This window comes from Drosophila virilis, chromosome 2 (genome assembly GCF_030788295.1).
Source record: "Drosophila virilis strain 15010-1051.87 chromosome 2, Dvir_AGI_RSII-ME, whole genome shotgun sequence".
NCBI lineage: Eukaryota > Metazoa > Arthropoda > Insecta > Diptera > Drosophilidae > Drosophila > Drosophila virilis.
The window spans coordinates 28,893,423-28,911,549 of NC_091544.1; the positions used below are offsets into that span (position 1 = coordinate 28,893,423).

At 40.1% G+C, this 18,127-nt stretch overlaps 3 protein-coding genes across 3 annotated transcripts in view; all 3 read left to right on the forward strand.

The window, feature by feature from the left end:
* Positions 1-9,744, forward strand: part of pxb — a 29,682-nt gene extending 19,938 nt beyond the window's left edge. The window contains exons 4-5 of the mRNA XM_002056249.4: positions 3,933-4,200; positions 5,717-9,744. Of these exons, the coding sequence (XP_002056285.2) occupies positions 3,933-4,200; positions 5,717-7,117 (1,669 nt within the window). The 3' untranslated portion in view covers positions 7,118-9,744. The remainder of the gene's footprint in view (positions 1-3,932; positions 4,201-5,716) is intronic.
* A 3,163-nt stretch (positions 9,745-12,907) lies between these two features.
* LOC6633228 (uncharacterized) lies at positions 12,908-14,012 on the forward strand. The gene is made up of 3 exons (XM_002056250.4): positions 12,908-13,137; positions 13,206-13,660; positions 13,740-14,012. The coding sequence occupies exons 1-3, from the start codon at positions 12,985-12,987 to the stop codon at positions 13,825-13,827; spliced, it is 696 nt and encodes a 231-aa protein (XP_002056286.1). The 5' UTR covers positions 12,908-12,984; the 3' UTR covers positions 13,828-14,012.
* A 2,598-nt stretch (positions 14,013-16,610) lies between these two features.
* LOC6633229 (uncharacterized) lies at positions 16,611-17,841 on the forward strand. Its single transcript, XM_002056251.4, has 3 exons — positions 16,611-16,874; positions 16,946-17,391; positions 17,690-17,841. The coding sequence occupies exons 1-3, from the start codon at positions 16,749-16,751 to the stop codon at positions 17,772-17,774; spliced, it is 657 nt and encodes a 218-aa protein (XP_002056287.1). The 5' UTR covers positions 16,611-16,748; the 3' UTR covers positions 17,775-17,841.
* The last annotated feature ends 286 nt before the right edge of the window (positions 17,842-18,127 follow it).

Below are 18,127 nucleotides of genomic sequence, written 5' to 3' on the forward strand. Positions count from 1 at the left end.
GCATCTACTTTTATTTTCGCTTTATGGCCATGCTACAAAATTGTCTACATATTGCCTCTCGTTGGCCAGGGTTGCCCTGGCAATTTTTAATCAAGTGCAGACCCTAAAGAAAACACGTTTAAACAGGCAGGCAGGGGTTGTCATGCTATCAATTTCATTATTATTAGTATATATCTTATTTTTGATGAAATTGCGTTGAATCTGGAGAATTTCGAATACGCTTGCACCAACTTTTAATTACTTTTGCCAGTGTTGCCACATGTTTGTTTACTTTTAGGCATAAATCACAATCAACATTTAGTTAGGCATTTAGTTAAAATTGCAAAAAATTAAGAAATTCTCACATATATATTGAATTCGGCATTTAGCCCAGCTTTAATGTTTTTTTTTTCACGTCAATATTGAAAATGGAAAATTGCGAAAACGAGTTGAATTTGAAATTGGGAACGTGTTTTTTTCTCAGGTCTCGCCTACAGTGCCTTGACTTGTTGCTGCGGCTTTCCGCTATGCACTCTAATAAAGCCTTTTCCTTCCCCTGCCCCCGCACCCTCTCACACACCCATGCAGTTCGATGTCCACTGTTGCATGTTGGCCGCAAATGTGCAAACCACATTTGCGGCTTAGCGTGTGGCAGCTGCAGTTGATGCAAGGATCAAAGCGCGAACATACCACAAACGACTTAACAGTCATTCACATATATGCATATATATCTACAGATACATACATGTGTATAGTAATAGATACAGACAATTAGATTTCATGGCAGCCGCAACAATCCCCACTCAGCCCATTTGCATATCAAAGTCAAAGATATTGTCTTTTGGTCTTTTTTGTTGTTGTTGTTGTTGTTGTTGCTTTCCTCGCACTACATTTGCTGCTGCTTCACGTGCCACCCTCAAGACGGAGTGTAGTTCATAAATAAAAGATACGCTTGCATATTATAAGAATTGGGCATCGTAAACCCGCCTGCCCTCTCCCCCTTCTGTGTTACTCCTATGCAACCCCTTCGAAAGCAGACTCCATCTTAGTTCCGCCCTCACGTACAATCGCATTGTTGCCTCTGCTACATTTTATTGTAAATTGCTTATGCCATGAGGCAACCCTTGATGCTTGCCCCAAAGGTATGCCGCATGGGGCAGCTGCTTACGGGATACCCCCACACCCTTTTGTATTATATATATATATATATATATATATATATATATTGAGCTTTAGTTTCTTTGGACTCTTCTTGTACGCGCTGGCCAAATTGTACGACACTCCTGGGACGCTGCGTTCATTGCAATAGCTTTGGCCATAATGCTGAGAGAAATCAAACATGATGCTTAAGGGGTTAAGGCACACACACCCGCTCACGCACACACGTACATATGCACACACTCGAAGCTGCGTTTAAACTCGCATGCGTTGATTTCATTTTTACGCCTCGTAAGTGAAATGAAATGAAATAAGCTGAAGGAAGAAAGCAGAGCAAGACCCTGTCCTTCTGTGCTTGCGCTTTTGTTTCGCCTCCTTTGGCTTGTGCGTCATATTGTGGCATGCCACATTATTTAATTTACTTTTAAGAATATTTTACAAGGCACGCAGACAGCCTGACAGCCTGACAGTCCTCGCTCACGCGCTAAGCGAAAGGCAAACAGGCAGCCACAGCCTCAGACTGGCTCAGGCAGCGACTCTTAACCTCAGCACACACTATGCTCTCTTCTCAAGCGGGGTTAATTCGCAAGTTGATGGCTTTTGTGCGAGTTTCATCTGCTCTCTGTAGCTTTTGTCAGCTGGCAGAGATTTTCATTAATATTTGCTTTTTAATATGTAGACAGTCAACTATATAACTTGACATAAACGCTTTCAATCAAGCGAGCTCTTGCTCTCCCCTGAGTGCATTTAAATTAGTTTTTTCTTTTACCTTTGTGCGAGTCTTTCTTAAAGTTATAACTGGCTGTCAAGTGCAAGAAGTTACGCAATTATTTATTCCCTTCAATGCTTTTTGATTCTCTTCTGCGCTTCATTCGTAAACATACAACTGGGAGTTTTATAATCTCTTCTTTATGCGGCATCCGCAAAAGCTCTGTCGCCTGACATAAACTCCCATTGCTACTAATTGTTATGCCATGCTGAATTCCTCTTTGTGCGGCATTCGTAAACGTTTGTTTGTATAAAATCGAATTCAGTTCCTATTTTATTAACCAAAGCGCATTCATGTTTCGGTTCTTTCTTTTAAATCGTGCCTGCTGCCCGAAAGTAGGCTAGCATATTTATTATATATGTACGTATGTATATATGCCCCATTCCGACAATCAGATGCGCTGATACGATGGTTGGCTTTCGCTTTCTATTTTGTGGCTCGAGAGGGGCTTGTGCATGCGAGTTTTTACGAGCGACTTCCGTTTGACAACGCAACATGTTTACCTACAAGACATTACAAGGACGACAACTCTCACACTCCCCCACCACCCACCCCCTTTCGCTTCCCCAACCGCTGCCCCTAACCACTACTCATACATTTTGTATACCTGGCCCTGGGGCATGCTACGTGGCGCGGCGTCAATTTAATTCCACATTTTTCATTATGCTTATGCTGAGCGCGCTTGGGAACTGAGAGTTTGCCATATGGCAGCTGTAAGAGGTTGCCGCTCGGCAGGTTGTGGGAGGGATGGAGAATAGGGGGTGGGTGGTGGTTTTTAGCTGTTAGCTGATGTTGTCTTTGCCATGGGCAACACTTAATTATGTTCATTATTTTCATGGCACGCGGTTCCCAAACGCCATCGACTTTGTTTTGGCATCCTTCCTTGTGCCTTTGTCCTTGTGTGCTTAGTGTGTTCCTCCTTCTGCCTTTCTGTAGCTAGCTGCTTATTTAAATTGAATTTTATGTGGCACACTTTTTAGTGACATTCCATGTTTTTTCCTGCTTTTTTTTTTTGCGCTTTGCTTTGCTCTTGTCGCATTCTTTGCTAGTCAAGCTGCTTGGGCTATTTGCCAAAGACTAAATGAAATATTTGCCGACGTTTTGCTTGATGCGTGTTTACCTGGCCAAAGCCCAGGCCCATTCGCCGCTTGGCATTTATCATGGCCAGCCACGCCCAACAGGCCACACGCCCATGTCTGAGCCTGCCATTTTGCAGCCATTACAAATCGATTTGTCTTGCCTCGTCCCCGTCCACGTCCGCGTCCTCGTCGTCTGGTGTTGCTGACCGAAAACTTATTGCTCTATTAAGCGAAACGCAGCTCGAACAACGTCATCAACGTGGCTCTTGGTAAGTCTGCTCTGGTTCTCTTCACCTCCGCTTCGCTGCTTTTGGGTCTCTTCTCTTAAGCTGCTTTGCCAAATTAAGTCAAATGACCTCGCTCTCTCTCCCTCTCCCTCCCTCTCTCTCTCTCTCTCTCTCTTTCTCTCTTTCAATTTATCTCTCCTTTTGCCAAGGCTCTCTTTTATTCACGAAACAGCTTTAAGTTAAGCTTTAAGTCTTTACTGGCAGCCCCATCGTTCTCTCTTGCTTTCTCTCTCACTCTCTCTTGTTTAACATTTGCTTTTTCCCTCTATTTTCATTTAAGCTGCTCGAGACTTAAATCCAGTTGAGCTTTTAACTTTGCTTGAGTCTTCAGTCTTCAGCTTTTGCTGAATGACCCCCTATTAAGTAAGATTTTAACCAGGATGTCTTGAACTGAATCACTCTTGACTTGAACTTAACTCTTTGCTGTTGGTGTTAAATCAGGCAGAATTCTTTTGGTGTCTTTAGGTTATGCTTTCCTTGGGGCTCTCTTGTGATCGAACTTAAAAATTTTCGCTTTTTAATTAGACTTGTATACGTGTGTCGCAAGGTCTTGCTGTTAGTCTGTTAGCTTTAATTTTTTTTGTTGCGTTTTAAGTACTTGATAAGTGTTCAAAAATATGTGTTAATAGACAATTTCTCGTTCTCTTTCTATGCTTACAGAAACAAACGAAAGGTACAGAATCTACTGCCCTGCAAGACGCCCACGCGTGGCGCCCTCAGCAGCACGCTGCCATTGGGTGGCGGCGGGGGTGGAGCGCACGGTGGGCAGCATCATCATCATGCCATGTACGAGGATCCCGATGCGCATTTGGGTCATCATCGACCGCTGGTGATGCGGCATCATCAATATCAGCAGCATCCGCATCATCAGCATCCGCATCATCATCATCACCATCATCATCATTATCAGCAGCATCCGCATGCAGAGGTTAGTATTGTGTTAATGCCAAGCCCCACATCCCCCCCCTCCCCCCTCTCCCATAGGAGAGGAGAACTATCCAGCCTGATGTCCTTTTGTTCGGCAAGCTGTTTAATTGTCGTGCAGGAAGTTTTGTGTTTTTTCCCGAGTTGTTGTCAGGTTCCGAGCTGGGGCTAACATTACGACAATTCCTGTCAAAACATTGCACTGTCATTGTCAACTTGTCACACACACAAGACACACAAGACACACGCACACTCGCACACACATACAAACTGTGTTATATGAGATCTCTTTTCCTTAGTGCCTGCTTTGATCCTTTCTTCGCATTCATTGATTGTTCTATTGCTTTGTGCTCCTTCCTTAACTCAATTTACACTTGAACTTGACAGCCGCACATATCAAATTCATATTCATATTCATGACAAATATGTATATGTATATAAATTATATATATAATATAGTTATCCTCATGCATTATCTGCTTTGCCTTTCGGCCTAATTCGCCTTTTGTGCCATTTTTGCGACTCTCGACGCCTTTGCTTTTGTGTGGTGCAAAGGGAGCTGCTGCGCAAGACGTGTTTGTCCCTTTTTATTTTCTTTGTCTTCTTGCTTTTCATATCATCATATTTCTTGATACCGCTTTATGGTCCATTTGCCTTCGTCCTGAGTGTGCTAAAAATGAAGTGCGTGTTTATTTTATTGTCTGATAAACAGCTCCTTTAGGCCATGAAGCCGCTCAAGTCCTCTACTTTGCGTTCCAGCGGTGCAGTCTGCAAGTCCTGTGCTCCAAATCTCAATAAATTGGCGATATAATTGCTATCCTTTTACTGAACTCAACTGACATCCTGTGTTTTAACATAATTTCTCCTTTTATAATTTTAAAGCATTTTACTAGCACGTGCTTAATTTTTTTTAAGTGACCTACTTTAAGCCTGCTTTTCGTCCTGCTTCGTCCTGTTTACGTTCCGTTTCGCTCTGCATATTTATTATTCATTTCTCGCGGCATTTGTTTTTGCCGTTTGCCTTTCGCCTTTGGTCGGCTTTGAACGCTGTTTCAACAACTGCTTACGGTTTCCTTTTCTTTCTGTCAAATACCCTGTAAAGGTATAAGCGAGCTTTGGGTATACATATGATACGGTTGGCTTTGTCTCAACCAAATATTTGGGGTTTCTGATTTTCAATATTATATTGACTTATACCCTGCATATGTTGAACCCTTAATACCCTGTAAAACCTTATTGAACAGTTGTGGGTAGATACATTTAAAGCGTGAACTTCTGACAGGTAAATATCAAATGTTTCGCTTTAGTTACTTTTCGTCTAACAGGGTGTTTGCCAGTCGAGCATGCCTTTCAACCTTGATATGGCATCTGCTGTGTCCCGACACATTCCGCCTTGTCTTAAAGTTTTGCTCGAGGCTTTGTCAGTTCTGTTCTGTACTGAAAATCGCTTTCCACAAGCCGAATGAAAGTTCTTACTAACTCCCTCTCTCTCCTTTTCTCTCTCTCTCTTTCTTTTATAGCTGCTGCAGGGCAAGAGCATACATTATCCGAGCGGTTATCCGATGACGCGCTCTCCGCCCTTCCTTGTCAGCTCCTCACCCGGCCCGGATCCGTATCGCTCCAATGACAATGTCTACGAGGAGCTGGGGCCCGGACGCGTGGACTCCGACGGCGAGTCGGAGCCGCCGCTGCACTCGGACGATGATTTTGCCGAGGACGAACTGTCACTGCCCGGCGAGTGCAGCTTCCACAAGGAGGCCAACAGCATACCGCTGACAAGCACCGCGCCTGCGTCCACGCCCTACCACGAACGCGCCTCCGGCAGCAGCGGCAGTAGTGCAGCAGTTGCAGTTGCAGGCATGCAGGTGCCGCCGCCGCAGGAGCGGCACAGCGGGCTGAGCTCTGGCTCCTCGACGGCGCAGGATGCCTCCACGGCCAGTGCATCCGCCAGCAGCAGCCACAACAACAACAACAACATCAACAATAATAACAGCAACAGCCACGAGCTGGCAAGCGGCGGCCTGCTGCGCCGCACTCCCCGCAGCCGCCAGCAACGTGCGCAGGACGAGCTGAACAACAGCAGCTCCACGGCGGAGATTGCAGATCTGGCGCCACTCTACGATAATCGCAGCAACATGATGTCCCTCGGCTATTTGGCGCGCTCGACTGCGCCGCAATTCTATAACACGCTCGAGCACGAGGTGGAGCGCCGAAATCGCATCAATGCACAGCTTAGCCGGGCACCGGTGCCGCCGCTGGCAACCATCTATCGGGAGCGCATTCGCTATCCCAGCGTTCAGCAGTATGCGCCAAACAGTGCCAACGGCCTGCTGGCTGCCACCATGCGGGCGCGCACCCAGCCGCGCCTCGTTGATCGCCGTCTGGCGGCGCATCAGCATCAGCATCACCGCATCCATGCGGCGCCGCTGGCAACAGAGCCCGCCTACGGCTATGCGGAGCCCATGTACAATGCCAACTATTATTATGATAGCGTCGGTGCCGGTGCAAGCGGATCGGCTCGTCCCTATGCCTCCACTCTGCTGCCCACAACAACAACAACCGCAACAGGTGCTGCGGCAGATTACAGGCAACCCTACGGCGACTCGAGCTTTGGATCCGACTCCGGCTACAGTCACCATACGCCGGCCAGCTCGATTGGTCGCCAGGATTACGATCTGGCCGAGCCGCAGATGCAGCCTAAGCCCAGCAAGCTGAGCGCCGCCCTGAGCTTTGGCTGGCATCGGGCTAGAAAAGCAACTACCACGCCCATCGCCTCCATCAGCAGCAGCAATAACAGCAATAGCAACAGCAACAGCAACAACGAGGCGACCAGCCCAAACAACAACAGCAACAACAGCGCCTGCTCGACGGTCACCTCGCAGCTGGACAACAACAATGCGGCCAGCCTATCCCCGGCGTAGATCCGAAAGGTATTACCAGACCCGAGCCATTCGTGTGTGTATATAAACTGGGAGCGTCAGGCTCTCTTCCTCTCTTAATGTAGGTGTACAGTTATCTTGTAGTTAGCCTAGATGTTAAGCTCCTGTATTTGAGATATAACTAAGTGTAGTTCTACCCTCTCTACTGTTCTCTCGCCGCTGCGTGTACATCGTGAAAGCAATAGACATATGTTTTAGATATGCTTAAGTTAGGAACTCCGCCCCCTATATATATATATATATCCTATTTGGGGGCTGCCATAAGTTAAAAGTCAGTTTAACTTCTAGAAAGCAAAGAACTTATAGCGTCTAAGTGTTTTTCCAATGTGATTGCCAAATTCTACAATTTAATATAATGAAAATAACTGAAAGCAAACTAATTTATAACGTAAATTATGAAGAAACTAATCTTTTTTATTGTCCAACTTTAAGTACATGTAATTTTAATGAATTTTATAAGGTTTTGTTTGTTATTTTAGTTTTTAAGCAAAAGAACAAACCGAAAAGAAACGAACGTTAAAGAAAACTTAGAAAAAAACAATACCAAAATATTAAATGATATCACAAAATTGAAACTCAATTGGCTTTTTATACCCTTGCAGATTTTCAGTATACAACATTTTCTTTGTTTTATAAAGCACACCATGTTACAAGCTGTCTGCTTTTGGTTGGGCTTTTAACTAGTGCGTCGATGTCTCTCTGAAGGATCTCGCAAACCTCATTTGAGCAATAATTTTGATATTAACAAACATTTTGTGTTGTTTTACAAGACTTCTTTTAAAAATGTTTTGATGTGTGACATTTCAAGAACTGTTGCATACTTTTAAGCACATTTTGTTCGAAACGCCGCTGCTGCCATTAAAGTGTAGCATGCTTTTAGGCTCGCCGCGTAAAAGCAAGACATTAACAGAATTTTAAAGCGCTCTCTTAGGCGACGCAAAATGTTAACAGCAGTAATGGTCATTTTACATTTGCTTAACATTTATGCTAATTTATTTTATTTTTTGTTTTTTAACATTCGAATATTTTTCAGCTTCTTGTTTTACTGCTAAGAAATTGCATTTCATAAAGCCTTTGCTCTGTTAAAAGGCTCTTACAAGACTGTTTACATATTAAAACTAAACTAAATAATACAACATATTTACTTAATGCAAAAACAATAAACTGTATTATATATGAACTAACATAGTTGATTACACGCTTGTAAATTGTGTGAAACTAAACACCCATTAGGTATACCGAGTGAAGCCGCAGTATTAAGTGAGGGGCTAACCAAATGTTAATGGCCCCCGCCCATTGAATCACTTGCTAGGTTGTATCAGATCTGTAAATAGCATGCGATAACCAATAAGACAAATAAGAGCTCCACACCCATTAGTTTAGGACATGCTAAGGAACTCTACGATGCGAATGTTAAATTTTCATATACTATGAGCACAATGCAATGTATCCTATAATTAGTAGTCTATACATATATATAAATATATATATAAAATAAAACTAGAACTTGAGCCAAACAATGCTGTACATAGAAATATCTGAGCCAATAAACTAAGAGTTATGATTCGTAGCATTTACCATACATCTCATTCCCCTCATCAGCTAAGCATTCCTGTCCTTGCCATAGAATATGCTTCTCTAACAGTTCAAGTCGTTGTGATTTTTGGATATCTACATACCGAATACCCTAACTAAAAATTAAAAAAAAAAAAAAAAATAATAAAAAACGTAATGAGCTAAAGCTAAAGCTAAATAGTTGAAATATTGAAAATTATGCAGAAGCACAATCATTGAACGAGTGACAAAAAAAAGCTATCGAATTCGAGCAGCCAGATAACCCTATAAATGTATACATACATATATTCAAACTAGAAATATAACCACATACATATATACATATAACACGTAGACTTCTTATATTTGAGCTCTGCTTCAAACATCCTAGTCTTTTAATTTCCCGCCCATCGCTTGATTTTGAATATTACATATCAATTTGGGATTTGGGCTTAGAGACCCGCATTTATGTAATATAGCACACCTGGTTTCCGATACTATCAATATCAGTACAAAAAACAAGTTTTACTGTGCGTAAATTAAACTATCATTAAACTCAGAAATACTTTTATCGACATCTCCTGTACATATGACAAGTCAATAATAAATCGTAAAACAAAATGCTGTAGTTCTTCCAAAAAAAAAAAAAAAAAACAAAAAACAAAAAACAAAAATAAATAAGAAATACAACTCTATTGTTAATCGATAACATTCTAAGTATTTGTGTTAGCATAAAAACAATGAAATGATTTGTAAATAAATTGGTTTTTGTTAACTTTCATTTTGTTATGAGAACTTTGACAGCATATCAGCATTGGGTCTATATAAGATCCTAAGTATACCGAAACTAATTTTTGTATAACTAAAAGAATTAGCAGGCTCTGTATTCTACTTGTCTTTATATGAAAACGCGAAAACGATTTAATCGAATTTATAATGTTAAACGCCAGTTAATCGTACATTAATATCAATTAAATTAAATGATTAGCAATTATGCCAAATATAGTTAGTTTATAAATTTTTTGTAAAACCAATTAACAATTAGTTACCCTCTCTATAAGCAGATATGGATAATAATTAAAATCAAATTATGAATACAAAACAAGGCATCAAACTTAATAGCTGGAATGAAGAGGGTATTAACAGCAGGATTGATGAAGACTCTGTTAAACAGTATGTTAATAACATAATGTAAACTTGTGCTGCTTGAATTGTGAACGGAACCTGTACAGCGTAACAATGTGAAGCTAGCAACAGACATAAATCTGCAGCATAATAAATATCTGCGCGTGTGAGAGAGAGAGCGAGAGAGTGAGTGAAAGAGTGAACAAGTGAGTGAGTGAGAGCGATACAGTGCGAAGCGATGCAGTTAATGTGCTTATTTTAAAATTTAAATTGGCTTGCGCAATGCGCACTTGAACTGGCAGAGCCCACAAAATTATAGGAGAGTTGGAGGTGCAAGAAACAAGGCTCATATGTCTGCGTATGTGCGTGTGTGTGTTTGTGCGTCTGATGCTAGTTTCCTTTTAATAGAAAGTTTGCATTGCGCTTCTGCCACATGTTTTTTATTCTGTTTTCTCCTTTTGCACAATGCGCTCTGAGTGTAATTAACAGTTACTTGCAGCAAGAGAAATGCTCGCATTAAGATAAACAACTTAATTATTTTCCTAGGTTGCGCCAGTGTGCTTGCGTGTGTGCGTGTGTGTGTGAGCGTGTGTTTCTTCGCACTCTGCTGCGGCTGGAGCTAGGCAAACGAGAGCACGAGATATGCACTCGAGCAAGTTACAGTTGCAGGCAAACTTAACTCCGAGGTGAGCTGTTAATGAAAGCATCAAAGCTTGTTGAGTAATTAAATACATGCACACTTACTTTTGGCAAGTCGCCGTCTGTGTGTGTGTGCCTGAGTGAGCGTGTGTAGGTGTGTTATCAAGTATGCCAATTAGTGAGCAGCTTTCAATTTCCTTATGACTGCGCGCAAATGTATGCAAACGAAAAGTAAAAAAAGAAGAAAACTTAGGCACTTTGCGGTGCCTTGAGTACATATAAGCAAACGCACACAGTGCACACCTGTACATACATACATAGCAGCCGGAGAGCACAAAATGCTGCATACATACAGAGAGACAGCAAAATAGTTCATTTACGTAGACAGGTGTTCAAATGGGAAACATTTCAATATTATTTGCCCAATTTATATTCAATATTTTGCTTTTTACTACGCATATATTTACATATGAAAGTATGTTTGAGTGCGTCGCTTAAATACTGACCTAGGCAAAAAAAATGTGGATAGCGAATCAAGTTTTGCTCTTGGAAACACGTAAAAAGCTAAGTCAATTTTTTTCGACCGGCATTAATTAACACTGAATAGCCTTAAACTTCAGCGCCCAAAACTTTTAACATCGCATATTCAACCGTTTATTAACACTCCAGCTTCCAAAATTGCAAAACTGCGAAAGTATAAAGTGTGGCAAGGCAACAAAAAATACATTTAACTTGAGATCTTTTATTTTATAAGCTTTTTGCATGAGGCTTCGATATGTTTGGAATAGCCCTTAATGCTAACGGATTCGTTCAGCTCGTGCCACCACCCACGAACATATCTGCTGTCAGACATTTTAAACAGGACAATCGCAATAAAATCATCCGGAATTATTACGTTATCAGAGCGAGTTCGGGGAACTATAAAACACTTTTATTATCAACTCTCTTTAGTATCTTATATTTCTTGGAAATACTTTCCTGCCTCTGCTATTATTAATGTGTAGATAGTTAATCATATGCCTGTATATTATTTTATTTTATTTTATTTATTTTTATATACAGTGAGTTCTAAACTCATTTGATATTTCGAAAATTATCTAATTGCTAATTGAAATTTCATGCACTGCCCAACTATAAAACTAATTACGTTTATCGCTCGACAGAAGTTATTCTGCACATTTGCCCAGAGTTGTATTTCGTGCTCTTCTCCACTTTAGGCTAATCAAAACTTTTCGCACCCAGTGTGCCAGATATATATGTATGTATAGATTTTTTGGTAGAGCGCTTCTTTTCATTAGAATTTCACACATGGCCCAATTAAATAATTAAGACATGTGAGACATGAGCCGAAAAACACGTTTGTTAACTTTTTTGGCACAACTGGCAACAGTTTTTAATTAAATAACGGGCACAAGAGTTCCCACCTGAAATAAAGTTAAGGCACACTCCATGTGTAGATGTGGGCGTGGCACAGGCTTTTTGCACTTTTGCAGCTTGAATATGTTTGGAGTGAGGAAAGTTTTTGTTCGTCTCGGGTGCCATTTAGTCGCCCATGCCCAAATAACTGTAAATGTGTGTCAACTGTACTAGAAAGTGGTGAGCCTCTCTCTCTGCCTGTCGTCATCTCTTTCTCGCTATACTTTGCTATTTGAAGATCTTGTAAAGTTTGTAAGTCGTTTAAAATTGATGTGCCTGGCAGCTGCTCGGCCTGCTTGTGAAGTGTTTTACGAGACAAGATGGCTACAAGCTGGCATTAACTGCTTACCGTTAGTTCCATACATGCTTGGGCTGTTTTTCAACACTGTAAAAAGTAGGTCGATGGCCGATTCAAAGGAATTGACAGCTTTGAAAATAAATCCACTGAACGTTATTCAACACTAAAAAAGGAACCACAAATAAAAAATGATTCAAATTCACCGATCAAAAAACCTATTGAAAAGATAAAATAATGACCTCTATAATAGCTGGCTAGAATATATTTACGAAATAATATTATAAAATATCTTTTAACAAATTAAAAATATTAAATTGGTGTAGGCAGCGTTGTATTGTTAAATAAACCCTGAGCTCATTTCGCCATATATCGCTCCCATTGTGACAGCCCTGTAGCGTTTTTTTATCATCAAAAAAACATATATAGACTTATTTATGTGGCGCTTGGGCCTTCAAGTCCAAATGTTTGCAGACCACTTCAATTGTCAACTATCAACCTACTTATCACCAAAGTTCAAGACGATATCAAACGTTACACAACTTGAATTCAGTGGCAGTCGAAAGTAATTGCAGTTGTGGGTATTAAGTGCTCAGCCGGCTCGCGTCACATGAGGCAGATTGTTCAAATTGTTGCATGTTAGCATGGACTTTTAGTGTTAACCAACACTGCTTGCAAATCTAATTTTATCACAGCAGTGATAGCACATGATTAATTAGTTGCTAATTAGCGCATATGATGAGTTCTGCCAGTTCAGTGGACAGCCAAAAGTCAGAAGGTTCGGTAACAGAAAGCAAGCAACACGCAACGCATTTGCAGAATGTCTTTAAAAGAGAACAATTGGGGACTGGGCCTACTGTCGGTCTTCCTCTTGTTGGGTGTGCTCTGTGGTCACACGGTGCAGGCAGATGATGACGGCACGACTCCCGTGGCCTGCAATGTGAGCACCAGCATAGCGCTCGATCTGGAGAAGGTAGGTGAATATCTGATGATCTTTCTGATGATTCATATGCGTAAAGCTACTCAAGTAATTGTTCGTAGTTCTCGGGCATCTGGTGGGAGATTGTGCGTCAACCACTTGGTTCCATGTTCTGCACTCAAATTAACTTTACAGTGTTGAACACAACCGTTGATAATGTGCTGATCGATACAACCTACTCCAATACGTATACCTATCCGTGGGTCAATCAGACCATGAATGCAACATTGACGGTTGCTAATGCCACCGCCTCGCCGGATGGCTACAACTTTACCTACTGGAATCCACCTGTCTATACGCCCTACACAGTCTTCAAGGTCTTGGCTACTGATTATACGGACTACGCTTTCATTTGCGGGTATACCAATGCCACAGATAATTCAACGGCCTTTGGCATGATTATCGCCAGAAATCGAACGATCTCAACGACCCTTCTGGATAAGCTCGAGAGTCAGAGTTCCGCTAATTATGATAATTTCCTCAATGGCACCATGTCTCTAATCACACAGGACGGCACGTGAGTAGCGTTTCAGTATTTGATATTTATCACATGCTCTACAAATATATACTTTATCTTTTTGTATCTCTGTTCACAGTTGTGAGGGAAATGGTGCTGATCCCTCAACGGCTTTTACGGTGTTCTATGCTGTTTTTGCCATGGTTATTTACCTCCTAACCAAATAGTTTTCCAAACAATTTTTGTAAAGCAATATTACTTAGTAGGAATGGGTCTAGCTGTTTACATTGTTGGTAAATACACGTCTAATAAAAACCCAAATATAAAACATCTGAATTATTATAACTAAAGAGTTAAAGCAAATTTAATAAATGAGTTTTGAAATCATTTAGATTTATCAAATGTCCATTTTATTTACAAATGAATTATAAGTAAAAGAAATATGTTATTCTTAATAAAAAACAAACTTATAAAATGGCTACTGTATGAAATGCATTTTCTTTTAAAACTTTCTTTGACAAGCAAGAGACCTCGCTGGGAGGTGTGTTGTCAGGAGGCTCAAGAGAAGACGTTAATACACCTGCTCCAACGACACAGGAGACGCCCCAGAGCCCCCCGACTACCTACGTGACGATGCAGCCTTATTACTTGTCCACGATAAAGCCTGACGACCTACCACGCTTGGCGAAATAAAACCTAAGTCAACTGTGTTGTAATACAAAATGTAAGCTATTTTTGATTCAATATAATACACATTTATAAAAAAAATTAATATGTTATTCTCAATAAGAAAACTTATAAAATGGCTAGTGTAAGAAATGCATTTTCTTTTAAAACTTTCTTCGACTTTAGCCTTGAATAGTTTTTTTTTTATAAAAGTAAATAAGCTCTAAAGACGATTTTATTTATACAATATAAATGGTTAATACTTAATTAATGTAAAAAAAACTGGTTATTTATAGTATTAAATAATATTAACGTATGCGGAAAGTATTGGGAAAAGTATGAATCACACCTTGGATAAATTGCTTGGCAAGCGCTGTTTATACAAGCTTAAATTAAGTTTTAATTCTTTTTATTGGCTTACACAACAATTTTTCACATTTACATGTGCAGTTTCCCGAAAGTCTTTTGCGGTTTGGGAAGTAACCTCATAACTGATCAGTCGGTCATTCAGGACAAACATATATAGCGGGATATAGCAGTATCTGCAAATTGCAAGCATATCTGTCCGTCAGTCTGGTAATTAGTTCTGTCACGCTGTTCGCAATTTACCAGCTTTGTTCGCTATCTGTGGGTTCTTATTGTAAAATACTATACGTGCTTACTTTTATGACTCAGAAAATGATAAGGATATGGCGCAAGTATACTAGCATATATATTGATTGTGTTTCGGTCCATTTTTCCCACTCGTGGGACCTTGTTCTCCGATCCAACATAAAACTAACCTTTGAATATAACTCAATAAAGTCAGACCTACGCTGATCTAAGTTGAGCAATTTTTTCTAAATTCGATTCTAACAAAAATAAAGTCATTCGACTGCGGAATTATGTAGCTTTTTCTGTCGTTCTTCTGACTCCGCCGAGATGTGTGGATCGGCGTAAATAATTATTTATATATTGGTGTACACTGTTCATTGAAGAATGTAACGATGGATTGATAGTATATTATTCCTACATTGATAATAAGGAAATTCCATGGAAGAAGGCTATCGTATGAGTTATTCCCCTTCTTATCAATTAAAAAAACAATTCACTTTGGAGCTTTGTTTTTTTTTTTTTTTTCAAATAACCGGTAAACATGTTACAAATAAATTTCTTTTGTATGTATGCATAGAATTTACATCCAGTGATAAAGTCTTTTATTGCTATCTTAATAATTATCTATTAATGCTTTTAGCAAACTTTGTATCCCATTTTGCAACGTTTGCCTTATGCAATAGAAGTGATAATGAGCTCTTTGTCTGAAATGCATGATTTAGACATGCTTCAGATTCGTGAGCATTGAGTAACAAGTGAGTAATTTTGAAGAATAACTGTTTATATATTTATGTATCTTTGGAGAGTTGCCGGTTCAACTTACGGAGCAATTGTCAATTTTTATTTGTTTACTTGATTTGTTATTATTCATGTATATTTAAATAAAAGATATCGAAAATTCTTTATTATTTTCGGGAGCACGACTAAAGTATGCTCGCACGAACCCTAAAAATTATTACTTGTAGGTAGAGATTTATTTGATTGAGTTATGTCTTTTTTAAAATTTGGTGTCTAACATAAGAATTAACTATGCAATTGGCCAGATTTTGAATGGGCTGCGTTTGGCACGTGCGAAGCGTATATAATTTAACAAGATCTCAAAAAACCCAAACATGACCGATTCAATGGCAAACCTTTTGCAAGGGAATAAATAAATGAGTAAAAGTAACGTATAATAAAAAAAAATATATACATTGACATATCAGATATATTTTGAATAGCGGAAATTGTATATCTTTATAAGATAAAACGCATGATATCATAACTGAAGTATAAACAATTTACGAGTAGATAAATTGATGTTCTGCTGATAGAAAAAATTCAGCTGATAAGTTAAAAAATACGCTTTCATTTACTCAGAGGCATTAGTCAACGCTGCTATTTTTATGAAGCGAATTCAACTGGATGGCACATGTACGCAATTAGAAGCTTAAAATTTTGACAATTGTGCAAGAAAGGGGGAAATTTTTGATTAACTACAGGTACATTGGCGTGTGTGATAACCTAAGCCAATGCGATTAGTCATAGCACAAAACATTCGAATTTCTACGCTCTTCTAGACTATAGATACTGTGCCAAAATGGATAGCGATAAGAGACGTCAGCCAGAGTCAAACAGTAAGCTGCACCGAAGACTGACTGTGTGTGTGTGGGTGTTGATAAGCCGCAGCACAGACACGCAGTGTGTATCGGTTTGCCATAGCTATAAAAGACACCACAGCAAAGGGCGGAGCGACAGTATTACGAGTCAACTGAATCGAACCGAATCGAGGCGAACCGAACCGAGGCTTAACAACGTGTCGGTCAGGATATTACATCTAAGTGCAGTGATAAGTTAAGAAACCAGAACCCCTTAACCCCCAAGAAAAAAGAAAACCAAAACAGTGATCATGTGGAAATTTGTGATTTTGCTCGTGGCCACTTTGGCCCTAGTCTCTGCCCAAGATGCACCAGCAGCGACTGTGCCACAGAATTGCAGCGCTATCGTTGAGAGCTTGGATTGGAATAATACGGCAGTAAGTGTTGCGGTCTGAGCCCAAGTGGAATAGTAATTACAGATGCATTCGTGAATTCGCAAATTTTTTAGCTGTTCGGCACCTGGCAGGAGGTGGCCCGCAATCCGATTGGCGATGCGAAAGCCTGCCTGGAGTTCACGGTGGGTCTACTACACGACAATGTCACGCTGAGCATCAATGCCTCGCACTCGAGCAGCTCCACGTCGCTGTTCCAAAACGTTGACGAGAAGGCCAATGTGACGCTGGTGGCCAACGCCAAGACTGGCTACAACGTCACCTTCTTCCAGGGCAGCACACCCCAGGCTCCCGTGTACATAAAGCTGCTGCAAATTGTCAACAGCACCTACATCACGGGCTGTGGATATACTAATGCCACGGATAACAGCACTAGCTACGGCTTTATTCTAGGCGCTCCCAATAAATACACAGCTGAGGGCATTAAGCTGGTCAACGATGGTGCTTTCCCATTGTACAACAATTTTCTGAACAATACCTATGCCAATATCACACAACAGGGGTAAGTTAAACGTTTTACGATTATGAGACATAAATTTAGAATCGGATAAAAATTCAAATTCAACATTAATATTTTCTGAAAACTCCCAATTATCTGTACAATTTGTTCTACAATTCTCAACGTCAACAAGTGTAGTGTTGCAAAACTCCATTAAGTGCTGCACAACTCAACAGTTGAGTGTTAGATAGATTTATATAGTATAATTGGGAATATTTCAATTTGAATTTATTCAATATTTAAATTGGACAAGAATTGAATTTTAATTTGAAACCAATTTTATCTTTTTATTCTTTCGCAGCTGCTCTAGAAACTCGGCCGCTCAGTCGCTGCCCTTGATTTCTGGCGTCCTGGCCCTGGCCCTGCTGCTGATCAAGGCGCACTAAAAGGAAAAAACCCAATTGCTAAGCTCGTTAATTCTTTGCTTGCCTCATATTATACTTTATTAGTATACTGGTTCGACTTTTATTTAGTTTTTAGTGTTTATTTAAAATTGAAACGGTGTCAGCCAGCAAAAAACCAACAACTGACGCATCTAGGTAAAAAAAAAACAATATAATTAGCTAAAAAAATAAAAAAACACTTCCAGAGGAAAAAATGATCATGTGCATTACTTTTTTTCATTTTCATTGAACTAACGTCTTTTTTTACCAGCTTTTTTGTTGTTGTTCTTCTTAGCAATTGGCGCTTTAATTTGTTCGCGACATGTACAAAGCATGCGAGATAAGATAAAAAAACT

What these genes read in the sequence shown, in the direction of transcription:
- LOC6633228 (XM_002056250.4), top strand. Translation starts at nt 12,985, where the DNA reads ATGTCTTTAAAAGAGAACAATTGGGGACTGGGCCTACTGTCGGTCTTC. An exon ending in TAGCGCTCGATCTGGAGAAG is followed by an intron (nt 13,138 to 13,205) that starts GTAGGTGAATAT and finishes AATTGTTCGTAG; the next exon opens with TTCTCGGGCATCTGGTGGGA. An exon ending in CTAATCACACAGGACGGCAC is followed by an intron (nt 13,661 to 13,739) that starts GTGAGTAGCGTT and finishes CTCTGTTCACAG; the next exon opens with TTGTGAGGGAAATGGTGCTG.
- LOC6633229 (XM_002056251.4), top strand. Translation starts at nt 16,749, where the DNA reads ATGTGGAAATTTGTGATTTTGCTCGTGGCCACTTTGGCCCTAGTCTCT. An exon ending in TGGATTGGAATAATACGGCA is followed by an intron (nt 16,875 to 16,945) that starts GTAAGTGTTGCG and finishes CAAATTTTTTAG; the next exon opens with CTGTTCGGCACCTGGCAGGA. An exon ending in GCCAATATCACACAACAGGG is followed by an intron (nt 17,392 to 17,689) that starts GTAAGTTAAACG and finishes ATTCTTTCGCAG; the next exon opens with CTGCTCTAGAAACTCGGCCG.